The sequence below is a fragment of the Delphinapterus leucas genome, chromosome 19 (assembly GCF_059928025.1).
Source record: "Delphinapterus leucas isolate spDelLeu-1000000601 "Yukka" chromosome 19, BTC_Dleu_Yukka2, whole genome shotgun sequence".
NCBI lineage: Eukaryota > Metazoa > Chordata > Mammalia > Artiodactyla > Monodontidae > Delphinapterus > Delphinapterus leucas.
Window position 1 is genome coordinate 69,525,084 of NC_143147.1, and position 20,216 is coordinate 69,545,299.

At 42.2% G+C, this 20,216-nt stretch overlaps 1 protein-coding gene across 1 annotated transcript; it reads right to left on the minus strand.

The window, feature by feature from the left end:
* Positions 1-6,785: 6,785 nt before the first annotated feature.
* APOH (apolipoprotein H) lies at positions 6,786-19,985 on the minus strand. Its single transcript, XM_022589845.3, has 8 exons — positions 19,901-19,985; positions 19,331-19,507; positions 17,825-17,921; positions 16,325-16,401; positions 15,182-15,370; positions 12,626-12,805; positions 10,112-10,309; positions 6,786-8,468 (listed from the first exon to the last, which is right to left on the minus strand). Exons 1-8 carry the CDS (start codon positions 19,962-19,964, stop codon positions 8,413-8,415), a joined length of 1,038 nt encoding a protein of 345 aa, XP_022445553.2. The 5' UTR covers positions 19,965-19,985; the 3' UTR covers positions 6,786-8,412.
* Between the last annotated feature and the right edge of the window lie 231 nt (positions 19,986-20,216).

The window sequence follows — 20,216 nt, forward strand, 5'->3', positions numbered from 1 at the left end:
AGGGGACACGGGTTCGTGCCCCAGTCCGGGAAGATCCCTCATGCCGTGGAGCAGCTGGGCCCATGAGCCACGGCCGCTGAGCCTGTGCGTCCAGAGCCTGTGCTCTGCAGCGGGAGAGGCCACAACAGTGAGAGGCCCACGTACCGCAAAAAAAAACCCCAAAAACATATGTTTCCTAAAGGCATTCTTTCACACCTTAATTTCCCTGAAGATCAATACCAAATGTATAAGTCTATAGTAATAAATGTATTACTAATATTACTCACAGAAAATGAGTTACAAAATAGTTTACAAGCCATTCTACCAATTTACATACTTACCACACACACACACACACACACACACACAAAGGAAAACAACGTGGAAGGATGTGACTCAAAGGCGGACGATTCTCTAGGTAACAAAACTAAAGATGATGTAAGTCCTTCAATTTTACTTCCTAGATACCCTCAAATCTCTCCAAAAAATAGCTCTATTTTAGAAAACGTTGACTTAGACATAAAATTATGAAATTCACCGTATTCTCCTCAGACATAAAATTATGAAATTCACTGTATTCTTCTCCTCTCGAACATTTTGGGTGTTTTTTTTTCCATAAATTTATTTATTTATTTTTGGCTGAGTTGGACTTTGTTGCTGCGCACGGGCTTTCTCTAGTTGCAGCGAGCGGGGGCTACTCTTTGTTGCGATGCATGGCCTTCTCACTGCAGTGGCTTGTCTTGTTGCAGACCACGGGCTCTAGGCGCATGCGCTTCAGTAGTTGTGGCACTCGGGCTCAGTAGCTGTGTCTCGCGGGCTCTAGAGCACAGGCTCAGTAGCTGTGGCGCACGGGCTTACTTGCTGCACGGCATGTGGGATATTCCCGGACCAGGGCTTGAACCCATGTCTCCTGCATTGGCAGGCGGATTCTTAACCACTGCACCACCAGGGAAGCCCTCTCAAACATTTTGGAATCGAGGTTTCAATAGCTTCAGTGTGAAGTCAGTTATCCAGTAGTTTGAAGGATTGTGAATAATAAACACATTGCAAAGCAAGTACAAGACACAAAAACAAATGTTAGTGACTTTGGATCACTGAGGTGGATTATCAGGCAATTATTTCCACTTACTATCAAGAATAATCAAGAGTTAACTGTAAAGAGAAACAAAATTTTTCTTCCTAAGCTGAGATTTTTGAATTGCGTATTTTTTTCAGGTTATAAAAGTTTTGATGATATTATATGGAAATTGGAAAACACTGAAAGGTTTAAAGAAGAAATAAAAATTCTACCATTAAGGAATAGCCACTATTAACAATTATAAATACATTCTCAAATCTTATACATATATATATGATCGTTTTAGTGTCTATTTATTTTTGCATCATTTGGATATAACATAATTTGCTTAATTATTTTCCTGTGATTGGATATATGTTATTAGCAACTTTTGGCTCTTATATAACACTGCAATAATTATCTTCTAATATATACATCTCAGTTGAAGTTTCAACTATCTCCATAAAAGGTATTCCTGCAGGCATGAATGAAATTAAAGCTTTTGATCATTACTGCCAAATTGCTTCCTGGAAGTGTTTTGCAAATTTGCAATTCCACTCAAACAGTCCCTGAGAGTGGCTGTCTCACATCAACAATTTTTCTAATCTGTGCTAATTATATATATAAAAATAGTATCTCTTTTTAATTTGTGTTTTCCGCTATTAGAAAAGCTGAAATATTTGAACATCCCTATTAGTCCTTTTTTCAAATTCTTCCACAAAGTGTCCTCTAGTCCTTTGCCCATTTTGGGGGGAAATTTCACATGTTATACATGTCTTCCACATTTTAATCTATTGTTTCAAAATCAGCAAATGGCTCTGTACACAGTACTGATGCCTAAGCTGATATTCTGAATAACCAAATTTCAGTCAGTGATTCACCATTTTGCATTATTAAGATTCTCTGTATCATTACATTGAAATACATGAATGACTCAGTCATCTAAATGGAAAGCAATTTATAAATACAAAGAATGAGTATTATTATTGTTATGTAAAGACATTAGAGATAAATAAAATAATCCTGTAGCCAGTAAAGTCCTTAAATTGGGTAGGAAATAATTCAGAACTTTCTATTTCTAGGTCACAGAAGAATAAATTATACCACAGATAGATGTAGTTTAAGGAGAGTAGAAACCAAGAATTATGGGGCATGTTTTCTTTTCATCACCACTAGAAAACAGAGTTACAACCTGTAACACAATGATTCTGGATTCCTTTCTTTTGCCAGAACTAAGCTGAGGCAATTGATCTGTGCCAGAGGCTATTAACAGAGATAAACTCGGCTATTCGTCCCCCCTCCGTTTCAATAACACAAACAGTCCCCAATTACAATGGTTCAACTTAAGATTTTTCAGTTTATATGATGGTGCGAAAGCAATATACATTTAGTAGAAATCGAACTTTGAATGTTGCATTTTGCTTTTGTCCCAGGTAGTGATCTGAAGTCAGACGCTCTCTGGTGATGCTGGGCAGTGCAGCAGCCAGGACTCCCGGTCAGCCACGCGATCAGGAGGATAAATAACCCCTCCACTCCAACCATTCTGTACCCAAACCATTCTGTTTTTCACTTTCAGTACAGTACTCAATAATTTACATGAGATATTTGACACTTTATTATAAAACAGGCTTTGTGTTAGATGATTTTGGCCAACTGTAGGCTAATGTAAGTGTTCTGAGCACGTTTAATGTAGGCTAGGCTAAGCTATGATGAGCAGTCGGTTGGGTGTATTAAATGCATTTTCAACTTACAATGTGTTTATCAGGAGGTAACCCCATTGGACGAGGAAGATTTGTAGACATATTGCTCTCACCAACGTTCATGCAAACAGCAACCACCTACTAGGCCACTTCCTAGCCTCACCTATACAAAAATCTCACCACCCTGTTTCAGCACCCCTCCCTAGGCTGGAAAATGCCAGCTTTAGAATTCAGTTATTTCCAGGAAGCCACCGGGAAATGCGTTGCTTCCCTAGCAGTGTAAAAAAAGGGAGGAAAGACACAGTCCTGAAGTTTGGCTCTGTAGCTCCGTCACTTGTGTAAACCAACTTACATAACCTCCGTGAGCTTCAGTGTCTTTACCATCCTTATGGGATGATTGGGAAGATGGAGTTAACACAGGTGAGCTAGATGGGAAAGGAAGTGCTTCCCGGTGCCTGATGCGGAAAACGTCAATCTTTTCCTTCCAAACTGTCTGTCATGAACTTTCAGAAGTGGCAGATGCCACTAGGAAGCAGCATTAGCACACAAAGAACTAAGTATGCTGCACGCACACACACACTCATGTAAACACATTCACACACGCATGCTCACATGCACATACGGGCACAAAGCACACACTCATGTACACACATACATCACACATTCGCACACACGTGCACACATACTCGTGCTCACATTTACAAAACACACACTCGAACAGCATACACATTCACGTACACATGTGCACACCAACCACACACACTGTCACATGTGCAGACATATACTCACGCCCATATGCACAAACCCCAAGCTCTCCTTCCTTCCTTCCTTCCTTCCTTCCTTCCTTCTTTCTTTCTTTCTTTCTCTTTCTTTTAAACCTATTTCAGTGTTAAGGTGGGGAATGACCCTCGGGCTAGTAGATGGGAAATTTTACTGATAAATACTTATCATTGAGTTTGGGGACTCAGAAATCAGATCCTACATATTGAAAGATTGGTCAATGTCTTAGAAATGAGAAAGTTCATTTTCTATAACTTCTTGAAGAAACATGTTAGAGCAGGAAACAAAAGTGACGACCTGGATCCCTTTGTGTTCAGAAGCCCATCTGCCATAATAGCTTACAGGGTTCCATGGGCCTGCAGTTGCGGGTTAAGCAACGTTACATAGCATGGGAAGACCACCTTCAACCTTGTTAAAATGTAGGATGATAACCATCGATTTGTGATTATACTTTCACTCTTTCTGCACCAGGCTGCCTGTGGGGGAGAAGAAGAATACTTTCTGGTACCTCAGCCAGCAGGGAAGGTCACTGCACTCTGGCTGGGGAGGGTACAGCTGAATTTTGGTAACAGGCAACCTGGTGATCTAAGCATTTAAGAAGAAACACATTTCGCATAGAGAGGCTACTTATGGGACTAAATGGACCATATAGTCACTAAATAGAGGGGCTGCAACTGGGCAGTTTCTTCTGATGGGCTCCTCTCATCCAAATTGCCTCTTCAGAATGAAAACTAGCAGATTTTTCCTCCTGTGAAAATATCATTAGAGGAATCAGTACTATGGCCTAAGTTCTAAAGTTTACTCTGATTAATTTTCAAGGACCCAAGCTTATCCAGTGGCCTGAAATGCCTTCAAAGAAAAAAATGATGCAAAAAGCCATCCTCAACAAGCTTGCCATATTCCAGGAGTTTTTTATGGAATAGTCTATTAAAAGTTCAATCGGGAGATTCCTTATAAAAAGTTCCAGCAAAAGAGATTTGAATACAGCGGCAACTAAGACAACAATGTAAAGCAGTTGTACTCCAATAAGGATGTTAAAAAAAAAGACAAGGAATTAAAAAACAAAAACAAAAAACAGATTTGAAAGAACATATATGGTCAGATAAATATTCAGGAGTGAAATTTCTGGGTCATTTGGTGGTTCCATTTTTAGTCTTTTTTTTTGGCCACACCGCATGGCACGTGGGATCTTAATTCCCCAACCAAGGATCGAACCCATGCCCCCTGCACTAGAAGTGCAGAGTCTTAACTGCTGGACCGCCACGGAAGTCCCTATTTTTAGTTTTTTGAGAAACCTCCATGCCATTTTCCACAGTGGCTGCCCCAATTTACATTCCCACCAACAAGGTAGGAGAGTTCCCTTTTCTCCCCATCCCCGCCAACATTTGTTATTTGTGGTCTTTTTGCTGATGGCCATTCTGACAGGTGTGAGGTGATATCTCATTGTGGTTTTAATTTGCTTTTCTCTGATAATTAATGATGTTGAGCATCTTTTCATGTGCCTGTTGGCCATCTGTATGTCTTCTTTGGAATAATGTCTATTCAGGTCTTCTGTGCATTTTTTAATCAGATTGTTTTTTTGATGTTGAGTTGTATGAACTGTTCATATATTTTGGCTATTAAACCTTTATCAGTCATATAATTTGCAAATATTTTCTCCTATTCAGTAGGTCTTCTTTTTGATTTGTTGATGGTTTCCTTTGCTGTGCAAAAACGTTTAAGTTTAATTACTTCCCATTTGTTTATTTTTTTGTTTTGTTTTTTTGTTTTTGTTTTCTTTTTGCGGTATGCGGGCCTCTCACTGTTGTGGCCTTTCCCGTTGCGGAGCACAGGCTCCGGACGCGCAGGCTCAGCAGCCACGGCTCACGGGCCCAGCCGCTCCGCGGCACGCGGGATCCTCCCGGACCGGGGCACGAACCCGCGTCCCCTGCATCGGCAGGCGGACTCTCAACCACTTGCGCCACCAGGGAAGCCCCCATTTGTTTATTTTTGTTTTTATTTCCTTTGCTTTAGAAGAAAGATTCAAAAAACTATTGCTATGATTTATGTCAAAGAGTGTTCTACCTATGTTTTCTTCATTAATTGGAAAAGATACACACAACCCAGTGTTCATAGCAGCACTAACAATAGCCAAGACATGGAAGCAAACTAAGTGTCCATCAACAGATGAATGGATAAAGAAGATGTAGGGCTTCCCCAGTGGCGCAGTGGTTGAGAGTCCGCCTGGCGATGCAGAGGACGCGGGTTCGTGCCCCGGTCCGGGAGGATCCCACATGCCGCGGAGCGGCTGGGCCCGTGAGCCATGGCCGCTGAGCCTGCGCGTCCGGAGCCTGTGCTCCGCAACGGGAGAGGCCACAACAGTGAGAGGCCCGCGTACCCCCCCCCAAAAAAAAAGAACATGTAGTGTGTGTGTGTGTGTATATATATACACACACAATTGTATACAATAATCAGCCCTAAGAGAGAATAAAGTCTTGCAGTTCGCAAGAACATGGATGGACCTGGAGAGCATTATGCTGAGTATGATGTCACCTATATGTGGAATCTAAACAATGAAACGAATGAATATAACAAAGCAGAAACAGACCTAACAGATATAGAGAACAAAATAATGAATGCCAGTGCGGAGAGGGAAGGAGGGAAGGGCAAGATAGGGCTAGGGAATTAGAGACACAAGCTACTATGTGTAAAATAAATAAGCTACAGGGATATATTGTATAGCACAGTGAATATAGCCAATATTTTACAATATCTTTTTAAATGGAGTATAATCTATAAAAATATTGAATCACTATATTGCACACCTGAGAGTAATACAATACTGTAAGTCAACTATACTTCAATTTAAAAAAGAAGCTTCATTTACAGTTTTAAAAGTCTATATATTTAAAATTTTTGAAACCATAAATTTAATTAGGAAAGTACCTGCAACAAAAGGGAGGATAATAGAACAATATATTCTCTCCTTTTCTGGAGCAAACCCAGCGATCCAGTCTGGGGCAGGGGAAAGGCTCTAAAATTTTTACTGCTTTCTTTCCATTCCTAGAGCTGTGAGGTAGGATGGGGGGGAGGTCCAGTTTTAAGTGAATAGGTGACAAGTTAAAGAAAACAGTGGTTCTAAAACTTAGTGCTAAAAGAGGAAATCCAGGGTGGATGGGTTTTTGTTCAGCAAAATGCCTAAATAGGGCTTTTTGGTTTAGAAAGGGGAGTAACCGCCCACTCTCAAAGCTGACCCTCAATACACGTCATGGAGAAAGATAAGGGGGGGCGGGAAGCAGAAGGCGGAGAAGAAGAAGAAGGGGAAGGAGGGGGCAGGGAGGGAGGGGGGAAGCAAGAGAGGTTGAGAGAGAGGAAGAGGGAAGAATATCGAAGGAAAGGATTGAGAAAGAAAAAGTAAAGCTGTTTTTTAAAGTTAAGTAACGGGCACTTGGAGCTTTTGAATGACATCCTGGGAAGTGGGGGGCACACTGATTTCTGTAAAGGGAGGAGGAAGAGAAAAGCATCTTGGAGGAGATGTCGGACCACACCCTGTGAAGGCAGGTGAATCCTGAGGAAGACGCATCCCGGAAGAAACACCTGTGCGGAGACAAAGTTTACCAGTCGCGATGGGCAGTACAGAGCGTGGAGATGGCAAAGTAAACAACTCTTTCTGGGACTTTTATAAAAAGGGATACAGAGACGGAGCAGTAGCTAGAAAAAGACGTGAGGTAACAGTAAGGTTTTCTTTTTAAAACAGTGGTGATATTATTGCATATTTATATGCTGATAGAAATGCTCCAATAGAAAGGGAAAAAAAATAAACATGGAAGATCATTCATCAGAAGAGCAAAATCCTTAAGTAGGAGACAGAAGACGGGATCCCGGACATAAGGTTTGCCCTTAGATGGGATCTCGGAGAAACGAGATGGAGGACAGAGACCCTGGTACAGACATGGCTGAGATGGTAGACTTGGTCATGGGAAGATTGAAAAGGGTCTTTTCTATTTTCTCTGTGAAACAAGGAGCAAGGTCATTGGCCAAGAGAGAGGACAGGGACGATGGCTTGAGAAGGGCTGAGAAGAGACACAGCCACGTTGGGGAGTTGGGGAGAGAATAAACTAGTGAAATGCGGTAGGATTGCCAGGCACAGTTGAGGGTGTATGTGAGGCCCACGTTCATGAATCAAAGTGGGACCTATTAGCATAATTGTGAGGTTTTCGTTTTTTCCAGCAACGTTCAGCTGCTCTGGTGCAGGCACAGGAAAGGCAGCTAGAGCCTGGGATGGGCTTTGCCAGCACGTACTACAGGAGGAGAAAAGGCCAAGGACGTTAGACATAAACAAAGGAGCAATGTCAGTGATGGGTCATGGAATTCTGGTGGGTAAGGAAAGCTGTTTAGGCATTATGTAAACCAAACTTTAAGGGCTCAGATCCATTTCTATTGGCCTGAAAGTCGATGCATTCCTTTTTGGTGATGCGTCTCAAACTTCAGAATGCAAAGAATTATCTGGGGACTTTGTTATAAATGTAGATTTGGGGGCCATCCTCGGAAATTCTGGGACACAGCATTTTTTTCCTTTGTAATAATTACCAGGCGATACTGATGCCGGGGTCTGTGGACCATTCTAAGAAAACTGTTGCCTCGCAGTTGTTTTAGGTGAAAGCGTTTAGGAGTAGAATTAGGGAGAGGGTAACTGGGTTACCTAGGTAATTATCTACACTTTCCATTTCACAGCCATGCAAGGACAATGTTCCAAATATTTGGGTTTCTTAACCAGATAATTCAAAGTAAGCTACCCTGGAGTAACACTGCAATGGCTGACGCAATAAATTCAGTCACTTTATTTTTCCATTTCCATTAGGTTCCTTGGACAAACACATACAAGTATGACACTTAATTTTGAATCAGAAAACCAACTTAGCATGGTTTTACATCAGATGCTTCTGTTTTCCAGAAAGCGAAAGAACTGTGCTCTGTTTGGGGAGAAAAAAGAAAAACATTTTAAGAGAAACAGTCATCTCTTAAATCTGTTAGCCAAGCCAAGTCAAATACATTTTATAAACGTGTAGAATAAATCGAATTATGTGAATGAAAGCATTCAGTGTGAGCTTTAAGTGGTTCGAGAAAAATCAGGGAAATGATAAGGCACTCGTTTCCAAGAGAGAAAATAAAAGATTAGGTATAATTCTGACAGTCAAGATTAAAAGAAAAAAAGCTGTATCAGCCCTTTATTTAATCGCCAACGCACCAACAGTGCTGCATCTGTCTGAAGACTGTAAAAGAGAACAGCATGAAGAAGTGCATTAACAAAGCTCTGTTTGGTTTCTTTTAATTATCTTCCGCTAATATTTTTTCTGCTGATCTGTGCTAGGATTACTGTGCTTTGTCAACTTTAGTATTTAATGTCTCCCTAGGGCTCTGCTATGTTTTGAACAATAACAATTTATCCAGTGCATTTCTAACTATTTGTAGTTATAGTGATAATAACCGTCATTATTATCATTGTGTACTTACTCCATGTCACGCATAATATTTCTAATCATCAAACCTATGAGGCGGGTATTATTTGCTAGTTATCATTTCCTTCTCTCTGTCTAGCTGGCCACTTCTCAGACCCCTCTCTCCTCTAATCTGCTCCCAACTCTCTCCTCTACCAGCTGATACAGGGCTGTCAACATTCTTGAAGCATTTGTAAACCTGGAGGGAATAATAGCTTCAGCCTCTGGCTGGCTCCTCCTTTGTAGAAACAAAGATATGTAGACCTTAAACCTGAAACTAATGCTCTGTGATGACCTAGAGGGGTGGGATGTGGGGGGAGGGTGGCAGGGAGGCTTAAGAGGGAGGGGATGTATGTATACGTATAGCTGATTCACTTTGTTCTACAGCAGAAACTAACCCAATATTGTAAAACAATTATACTCCAATAAAAAAAAGTTACTGTAGGCAATGTTAAAAGAAAATCACATTCTTAGGGAAGATATTTTCATAGCTTGTAATTAAAAAAAAAAAAGTTTTGTATCCAGAATTTATTTTAAAAAATAAATTTTAAAAAAAACCCTGAAACGAATGGCTTTAATGCTGGCCAGTATACACTTCTTTATCACCCACAAACACAATATCATCTTCCTTAAAATGTTTCGCTCTAACGAACACTTTGCTCTAATGGGTACTTTTCAAACTCCAGGAACTGCTGAAGGAAGGAAAGAAATGTTGGAAGATCTATAAACCAATGACCATTGACATGAGTTACTTTGTAGTTTGGGGTGAGTTCTTTATCATTTGGGACCAAGAGGTGGTCAATATTATTATTCAATATTCCATTCAATATTATTATTAGTATTCAAGCATAACCTGGAATTATACATGATGGCATAATTCAACACTCATCAAATAAAGCCACAACCCTGAGTTTTAAGGAAAAGAAAAGGAAAGGAAAATGTGGGGAAACTAAATGCAGCTTACTGCTTCATCTTGCTATTTCCTCCTGCCCCACTCTCTTTTAAAAAATCCAGTGGCCACATTAACATGGCTTCTTTTAGTCATCAGGTAATAAAAGTACTGATTATGGCGAAGGACAAGCGTAAGTGCTAGCTAAACGTTCCAGTGTTGAACTCACCCTTGAAGCATTTGGGGATTTGAATGACGCCGTCTATGCACTGGGCATCCTCTGTATAGCTACACTTCTTCTCCTTATTTTTGCAGAAGAAAGAAATTTTTTGGCCATGCAGCATTCCATTCTTAAATTTGTCTTGGATATTCACTCTCTCTCCTTCATATATCACGGTAGCTTTCTTAACAGATAATTTACAAGACGCTGAAAGAGACAATATTTGTAGTCAAGACAGGACTTCATTTACTCTTTCTTAAAGAAAATGTAGCATTTGTAGATGCTGTAGATGTTCAGACCTGAAACAAAGTGCTCAAGACGAGAAGGTTTTAAGATAGCAAGTAACATCAGTATCATTGCTAACTGTTGCTCCTTATCAATAGAACCTTTAATCATGGCTTCCAAGATCACCTTTTCTTCCCCTGGAGTAGCCACATAAGAAGGTCAGAGCAGGGCTTCCCTGGTGGCGCAGTGGTTGAGAGGCCGCCTGCCGATGCAGGGGACACGGGTTCATGCCCCGGTCTGGGAAGATCCCACATGCCGCGGAGCGGCTGGGCCCATGAGCCCTGGCCGCTGAGCCTGCGCGTCCGGAGCCTGTGCTCCGCAACGGGAGAGGCCACAACAGTAAGAGGCCCGCGTATCACAAAAAAAAAAAAAAGAAAAAAGGTCAGAGCAGAAGCATCAGATACTAGGCTTCTGTGCAAAAGAACTTCTATCAGATACCTGCCCTTTCAGGTAAGCGTCCCCTATCAGATACCTGCCGTTTCAGGTAAGCGTCCCCTATCAGATGCCTGCCGTTTCAGGTAAGCGTCCCCTATCAGATACCTGCCGTTTCAGTTAAGCATCCCCGCCCCACTCAGCTCCCATTTATTGAGTTGCTGCACCACCCACCAGCCGCTGTGAGTGTTGGCTCATAACAGCTCATAAATGCTCCTTTCCCTGAAAAATGCCCTTCAGCCATAAGAGAGCCACCTCTCCAAGGAGAGTATGCGCATCAGTCCACAACACCAGGGCCAGGGAAGGGAGCAGCCCGCAGCCTATGACAGGCTGAGAAGGGGATCAAAATAATCAGGTCCCCTTGCCTCTTGCTGGGATGGACTCCCATGGTCCAGAGCTCCCAGGGGATTAAACTGAAGTTAGACTCTAGCTGAGACCACATCCTCGTTCAAAACATGGTCCCTGGATTGGCAGCATCAGTATCACCTGGGAACCCGGTAGAAATGCTAGTTCTCAGGTCCTACTGCAGATCCAGCAAATCAGAGACTCTGTTTAAACAAACCCTCTAGGAGATTCTGATGCACAGTGAGGTTTGAGAACCAGTGTCCAGCTCCATCCTACCTGCCTCACATTCTTTTTCCTGAGACTCACTTAATAAACCCACTGTATTTGAATCCCTGTCTCAGGCTCTGCTTCTAGGGGACCCCAACCTAGTCATATGTCATTTTGCCTGTTGTGCCTAATTGCCTTTTCTATTTAAACTGTCCAACCCGGACTTCCCTGGTGGTGCAGTGGTTAAGAATCCGCCTGCCAATGCAGGGGACATGGGTTCGAACCCTGGTCCGGGAAGATCCCACATGCTGCGGAGCAACTAAGCCCGTGTGCCACAACTACTGAAGCCCACATGCCACAACGACTGAAGCCCACATGCCTAGAGCCCGTGCTCCGCAACAAGAGAAGCCACGGCAGTGAGAAGCCCACGCGCCATAACGAAGAGTAACCCTCCCTCACACAACTAGAGAAAGTCCGCGCGCAGCAACAAAGACCCAACACAGCCAAAAGTAAAATAAACACATTATTTTAAAAAAACAAAACTGTCCAGCCCACAGCAACTTGAGCAGAAATGCAGTGCAAAGTCGGTGTTCTTTGCATAAGCGTGACACGGACCAGATCAAGGATAGACACCTAACTCAGAAGCAACCAGCACCTCAGGGAAAAGATGCCAGTGAGTGATGAATCCTTTAATTGAGAGGTCCTGGTGTAGAATCAAGCCAGGTTCAAGGTGAGTAAGCAGAGAAACAGAGATATGAGAGAGACCGTGAGGCCAATGAGATGTGGAAAGAGTAGCAATAGTTCCTGACTTTCAGTTGCAGTCCTCAAGAGGACCAGTTGTGTTTCATTTCCTCATATTCAATGTCCATACGATTGCCTGTTACCTGTTTATAATTCGTCACCATTTCCTGGAACTAGCCGGAATGTGTGGTTGGGTTTTGCCACAGTGAGAAGGGTCTTGACTAGAACAAAGCAAAAAAGGATGCTCATGGGCCAAGACTTAAAAGCAATTATAGGAAGCCCACACAACCTTCCACCATATTATCAAGGCTTACAAAATATGTTTATTTCATGCAGTTTAATCTCAAACAGGATTGCTAAGCGTGAAGTTTCCCCATGCCCATATAAATCCCAGTAGCTGTGAATCAAGTCTGAGAAACAAAGTGGAAAATGACTGGAACAAGAAGATGGCAAGTAAAGGTGATCTACTCGATGAATTGGGAGGCAGTTCAAGACCTTACCCATATTTCTTACCTTTACAGCTTGGCTGTGCAGACCATTTTCCGAATTTGCCACATTCCACTTCTTCTGGTCCATCCAAGGCGTATGTATCATGGCAACCATAAGTGGCTTTATCCTTGTAATAAAGTACTTGTTTTGCAGGATAGTTCACAAATCCATTGTCTGGTCTTGATGGGAATGGGCATTTTACTTCTAAAAAGTTTAAGCAGTAAGGCGTATTAGTATAAATAGCGTGGGGTCCAGTGGTTACGGAATAGCCACGCGCTTGTCTCTCTTATTCACCCACTGAATCACTGGGTGTTCCTGTGCCTAGAACACAATTTCTGGGGACCTTGGTGCTTAATTCTGTCCCCTTTATCTTATCCTTGTGAAACTCTGGATATTAAAATAGAAACAACAACACTTTGAAATAAAATTAATGAGTTACCAAGTGCTTTGGGCTTTCACATAATCACAAGGTAGTATTTACTGCAAACTTCATCTGCACACAGTCTAAGATGGTGGGTTTGAAAGACGGAAAAAGTCTGTCTCTTTTAACCAAAAGACCATGAAATTAAAACACAGAGATTCCCTCTATGCACACTAGAACAGCATTATTTGGATTTTAAATGTTAAATCTAATTCTTATGACTGTCTTCAGACTATACAAGAAGCCAACATGAAACATGAAGGAGAAAACCGAAGGCTTCCCAGCTTTCTTTAGATCCTCGGCGGTAGAACCCCAAACCCGTATCCCTATTTACCCCAGTAAAGAAAGCCACGCTGGAGGGAGGAGCACAGAGCTCTTGGGAGGAAGTCTAATGAGATGGTTCAAGGGGACCAAATCCAGTGCTGGGCTGCTTGGATCAGCTTTGGCTCTTCCACAAATTGGGTGCAAAAGAATCTGTGAGTCTATAATAACGCTAAAAAGAAATAGTTCATGGAGGAAAAACTCTTCCCTGTAGAAGAATTCCAGCTAATAAATATAGAAGGAAAGATAAACTTAGAAAGCCACCCTTTTGTAACCACCAATGTCTCAGCTGACTGAGTTCAAGGATTATCAGTGGATGCTAAAATGACTGCTAGAAAATGAATATTCTCACCGTCTCAAACTGTCACCCACAGGTTGCTTACTAATTCAATGAGAAAGAGATGTCTTTACCAAGAGAAGAGGGGCATACCCCACCTGACCAAGGGATCAAATTAAGCATGACAGTGATGGACTGATGCCATGTGCCTTCTGATGTGATGGAGTGTATTCTTAAGAAAAAAAAGTATTTAACTCAAATCCAATCATGAGTAAATAATCGACCAAATTCACATTGTGGAAACTTCTCCAAGACAACTAGCACGTACTCTTCAAAAATGTCAGTGAAAGACAACCAAAAAGGCAGGGGATAATTCTTAACTAAAGGAAACCAAAGAGCTATGACAACTAGACAGAATATGTTATTCATGATTAGATTTCACAGAGAACCAAACACGTGTATAAAGGATACTTCTGGATCAGCTGGGGTAATTTGCATATGAAATAAATATTGTTAATTGTATATAATGTAATTGTTTAAATTATTATTGTTAATAATTCCAAATATGTTAAATGTCTTGGGTACAGTGATAACATATGACAATGTTGTTCTTAGGACATGCATGCTGCTGAAGTATTCACAGGTAAGTGTCATGATGTGTACAACTTATTTTCACATGATTCAGGGGGAAAATAGTATGTCGTCTATAGAGAGAAAGAGAGAGAATGTCACAACATGCTGATGGCTGATCTATCTATGTAAATGGCTGAAAAGAAAAAGAACCCACTGCTTAGGACTTGGGAGAATTAAATGAGATGACACATATATAGGAGGAGACCAGTGCCTGGCCCAGAGTTTAGTCCCCCAAAAGGTGCTAGGTATTAGTAGTAGTAGTAGTTTCCCTATGCTAAAAAGCACTTACGTTTGAATCATTCAGTAGATATCTGTAACACCCACTGCGGGAGAAGGTAACAGTCCTTAGTATAATTCCTGGTGTGCGTGATAAATTCTACTTGTTATGCAGTTGACAAATTCAAAGGTAGTGATGATGAGTCAAATTAAAGGAGAAAGAATTTTCATATATATTTTTAAATCAAGTATTCTTGTGATTCTTAAGTTTAGGTAAAGACTACAAAAGCTTATATCAATCTGACTGCAACCCAGTTTTTCGCCTGTTTCTTAGGACTCCCCAGTTTAATCCAGCCTCACAGTAATACTCAGCTGTCCATGCACACACCCTGTTCCTTCACACCCCCCTGGCTCTCGCCATTCCACGCCCTTGTGTGGTATGCCTATGCCGTTCCCCCATTCTCCACTGCTCCCGTGAGCCCTTCCTCTGGGAAGCTTTCCCGAGCAGCCGCAGACAGACCCCTGCATCATAGCTCATCTTCCTGAGCTGAGTCAGGTCTCGCTCATCTGGTATCCTGGGTACCCGGCAGATGCCGATAAACATTTGTTACACAAGGTCATTTGAAACACTCCATGACAGAGAAATTTTCAATCCTCTTCAAAAAAGAGATTCTAAACTCCCATGATTATTCTGTCTTATCATTGCACTCACCCTTACATTCTGGTAATTCTGTCCAGTTTCCATGTTCTGTGCAGGTAACGGTGTCATTTCCAAACATTGCGTGCTGTGGCAAGCATTCAAAGACTGCCTTCCCTCCATACAGGGAGTTGTTCCCAGACAATGGCTGATAAACACTAAGTTTTGCAAACTTCGGTATGGGTGGTGGAGGGCAGGTTATAGCTGAAAAAAGAAGGAACTATCATTTTAATGAAAATAGTTGAGTCTTTTAAAAGTACTCTTTACAGAACAAAACAAAAAAAATCCAGAGAGTAACTTGGGAAAATGCAAACTTTGATCAAATGCCAGGGTAAACACAGTCAGCTGGAGAAGCCAAAGAAGAAAATATGATCTGGAAATCAGATGTCTGAACCAGTCAAAAAACTAAAAGATGGGGCTTCCCTGGTGGCTCAGTGGTTGAGAGTCCCCCTGCTGATGCAGGGGACACGGGTTCGTGCCCCGGTCCGGGAAGATCCCACATGCTGTGGAGCGGCCGGGCCTGTGAGTCATGGCCACTGAGCCTGCGCGTCCGGAGCCTGTGCTCCGCAATGGGAGAGGCCACAAGAGTGAGAGGCCCGCGTACCGCAAAAAAAAAAAAAAAAAAAAAAAATCTAAAAGATGAAGGAAATTTATTGCTTAAGATGCCATACGTCTTGGATCCAAACACTACCTTGGAAGACGTTCCTGGGAGTCAGAATTGGAGAAGGACTTTGCTGAGGGAGCCTCCTGCAATAGTTGCTGATGACAAGAAGTCATCTGTGACATCTGAGTGACATCTTGGTCCTAGTTTAGGTTTGTTTGTTCCTGTTGAATACCTCCTGCTTTTGTACTCTGTCTGTATGGAGCTTACACAAGTAGCTTCACACAGAGACTCAGAAGTGGGTTGCCGTCCTGACCTAACTAATCTGGAGTTTCAGTGTTAGAGTCAGGGTCAGGTTCAGAGTTTGTCATTCCAAAGCGGTTGTTTCATCTTCCAGAGTAAGATATCAGGATGGACAGTCCCCAGAAAGGTGACCAACCATTTCATGGAGCTGGGACTGAGGGGTTTCCAGGGTGTAGATCTTATAGTGGTAAAACCAGGGAAGTCCCAGGTAAATCAGCTAGTCACCTCCCTATAACTGGGACCCACAAACTCACGAGTACAGACAGGAAGTTTCTGACTCCATTCTCCCTCCTTAGTGCATTGAACAGAATTAGCTCCTTTCACATAAAACCTGCAAAGGGAAAATGTAATCCACTAAATTATAAAATAACCCACCCATGGCATCTCAAATGTCTTTTCTGTTAAGCATTGCTGCAGAATAATACTATTGGCTTCTCAGGACTTCCCTGGTGGCACAGTGGTTAAGAATCTGCCTGCCGATGCAGGGGACATGGGTTTGAGCCCTGGTCTGGGAAGATCCCACGTGCCGCAGAGCAGCTGAGCCCGTGCACCACAACAACTGAGCCTGTGCTCTAGAGCCCACGAGCCGCAACTACTGAGCCCACATGCCACAACTACTGAAGCCCGCATGCCTAGAGCCCGTGCTCCACAATGAGAGAAGCCACCGCAATGAGAAGCACGCACACCGCAACGAAGAGTAGCCCCCGCTCGTCCACGCGCAGCAACGAAGACCCCCCACAAAAAAAAATACTATTGGCTTCTTTTCCGTCTTATAATACTGTTTTCCTGAGAGGCTTAACATTCTTCTAAGGCTCATCAAGTCTCCCAGCCTAAGGCTGCAGGGAACTGCGGAAGAATGGGAAGGTTCCATCGCTAGTGGGTATGGAAGCCAACCCTACCCAGTGCCCAAACCCCTTGTCTCCAACCAGCTGGTCAGGTTAACTGCTTCCAAGCAAAGAACCACCTCTCTTTCAGGATCACAAAAGTGAATCAAACCGAATAATCCCTAATATTCCTTTTCTGAGAGCCTGCTGACCCAAATGTTTAAAAACAATGCAGTCTATTTCCATTGCAAATGTACCATTGTCCCTGAAGCCAGTTTGTTCAAGGTCATTCATCATGAAGCCTACCAGTCAATTGGTGTTTCAGATGAAAGGACTGCCTCTCTTTCACACACAGTATTTCTTAATCTCTAATCACAAACAAGCCTCCTCAGTGAAATTTTGCCCTGCTCTACAGCCCATGAGCTCTCGCCAGTGTCACTGATGGTGTATTTGCTCATGAGGCAGGTAAGTCATATGACCAACCATAAGTGCTTTCTTCTGGGGATGCTGTGAGGATGAAGATCATGTTTTACATCATCACACTCAGTCTTCTCCATAGAATTCTCTTCCACGAGGTCACAGTCGATGAAATTAGCCTCATAATTAAAGCCCAAGTCCGATTACTAAAATATTTTAACCCTCACGCCAAGATTTGGCCCAGAGATCATAAAGAATTATCACCCGGTTTCAATAATTTCAATGTACTCCTCAAATAAGTAACTAATCAGGAGCAGAAAACTTAGAATGTTGACTTCATATTTCACTAGCTGTTGTATTCGCCACCCCTTACCCCGCCCTCAACACCACTGTGGATTTGTATTCAGTGATTTGTACTCAGCAAGTCCAGCCTAAAGACTAGAAACGGACCAGCCTTGATGATTAGCTTAAGGGCGCAGGAATGGGCTGCATCTGTGAGCCAGAAGTCCTTACCCGGTATTGCAAGAAAAATTGATCGTGTTGGGATATTCAAAAGTTGTATAGCGTACAGTTCCATTTTCTAAGATTCCAGCAAAAGGACATACTCTGGCTGTGATTTAAAGATATAAAGGTCAATTTCCATTTATAGAATTTACTATTAAAATTAAAATGTATAAACTCATTTCTATCCTTTGATCCAGTAACTCTACTGGTAACTATTCTAAGAAGATAACTCAAAATAAGTCAAATGATATATGCACCAAGGCACCCATTGTATCGTTTGCCACGCAGCATGCGGAATCTTAGTTCCCCGACCGGGGATCGAACCCTCGCCCCCTGCAGTGGAAGTGCAGAGTCTTAACCACTGGACCTCCAGGGAATTCCCTGTATTGTTACTTCTAATGACAAAAGCAAAACAGTCTAAATGTTCACTATCAGGGTATTATTTTAATTAATGGTAATTAAAGGGTAAATCCACCTGAACTGTGATACGGCCAATAAAATATGGATTATGAAGACTACAGAGATACAGACCATGCTTCTGATATGTTAGTGAAAATAGAAAAACACAAAATGGTGTCAACTCACTGCAATGAGGAAACTATACACGCGGAAAATAACCTGAAAAAGCAAGTTGTTAGTGTTGCAAAGTTAAGGCTGATTTCCGGAAAAATTTTCCCTAATGATGTTACGGTGGTTTTTCATTAACAATTACGTTTTGTCTTTTTTAATCAAAAAGCACATTAAAATCACTGCATGAACACGTATCGTTTTCACAAATGGTATCACCCATACAACCAAAGTAACCCGAGCTCGGATAGGTCCATACAGTTATTTTTGCTGCTTGACTTCTACATAAAATTGCCAGAAATCCTCCCAGGTGGATTGTTCAAGAGCCGACTGCGAAAAAATAACGCCAGCATGCTATCGCGGAGCCACGCTCTGAGGCATAAATAAGAGCAACCATCGGGAATTCCCTGGCGGTCCAGTGGTTAGGACTCTGTGCTTTCACTGCTGAGGGCAAGGGTTCAATCCCAGGTCGGGGAACTAAGATCCCACAGGCTGAGCCACGTGGCCAAAAAATAAAAAAGCAACCATCTACCATAAAGTCAGATATCTGTGAATGTATATATGCATATATAACTGTTATATTACATATATTATTACATATAATATTCCTGTACATTATTAATTTAATATATTCATATTTTCTTATAAAGATAATTTGTAATATAATCTCCACTTCTCTTTTCACATCGGCAGTGTTTGCCTCCCCTTTTACCGTACCAAGTCTCTTCTTAAAATCTCCCCTAGTTCCAGGCTGTGCTGCAAATAGCACTTACTGTCCTTAGCCTCTTCTCCTGTGGAACTCCCCACAGACCCTCCTGTTTCTTCACAGCCCTCCATTCCACAGTTCTGCTGGCTTTCTGTACCGCGAGCATGACAAGGTAGGTCATCTCCCCAACATGTCCAGGATGTGAGTGACGGGGAGAATGCATGAGATGGAGGCTGACTTACGTGTGCATCTCAGCGTGTTGATGGGCCAAAGTCCTGTGAGCGGGCAGGTGAACCGCCGGATCCCTCCCCGGGACACGTAGCCTGGCTGGCAGGAGTACACGATCTCCTCCCCGGGGGCATAGGATGTTTTTAACGGAACAACTCTGGCAAATGGCAAGTCATCTGGCTTGGGACAGGCTGAAACAGAGCACAGAGCCGTTGCCAGAGAAATCTGTATTTGCAGTTTTAAGTTCAGCTATAGCACACACAAATGAAAAGTATTTCGTGCTACCAATAATATGCATGCTGAGTTCTGTACCAAATACTTGACTTATGGAATACCTCGTCTAATCTCACCAACTTTTGAAGGGCGCTATTGTCATCTCCATTTCACAGGTCCATATACTGAGGCTTAAACAAGGTAAATACCTCATGCAGGAACTTTAGGCATGGCTATATCAAAGAACAAGCACCAATCCACTCTCTCAAGCATCCACCCTAAAAAGAATTTAACTAATCATTATGGATCCCTGGCATACACAAGGGGGACGGATATATGAATTCTTTTTTTCAAAAGCAAAGAGTACTTACTTCGTCCTGCAATAGCAACATGGCAGAGAAAACTTGAGAACAAGATGAGGACGGGAGGAATCATCGTGGATGGTTCACACTGGCACTACCGAAGCGGCTTTCCTCTACTAAAAAGAGAGCTGTAAATATTAAAGTGCTTAAATATTAACCATTTGGGGGTGTACTTTTATCTCTGTAAATAGAAGATAAAGGATCATGGTTTGAAAGGAGCTCCAAGACCTACATTCTTTAATCATTTACTTTTCACTTTGGCGGGTCTGTTGTGAAATCTTTGGTAGATGGTTTCTGTCTTCACGACATTTATGTTAATGGCACA

What these genes read in the sequence shown, in the direction of transcription:
- APOH (XM_022589845.3), bottom strand. Translation starts at nt 19,964, where the DNA reads ATGATTCCTCCCGTCCTCATCTTGTTCTCAAGTTTTCTCTGCCATGTT. An exon ending in AGAATTACCAGAATGTAAGG is followed by an intron (nt 12,806 to 15,181) that starts GTGAGTGCAATG and finishes TAAACTTTTTAG; the next exon opens with AAGTAAAATGCCCATTCCCA. An exon ending in TGCACAGCCAAGCTGTAAAG is followed by an intron (nt 10,310 to 12,625) that starts GTAAGAAATATG and finishes TGTCTCTTTCAG; the next exon opens with CGTCTTGTAAATTATCTGTT.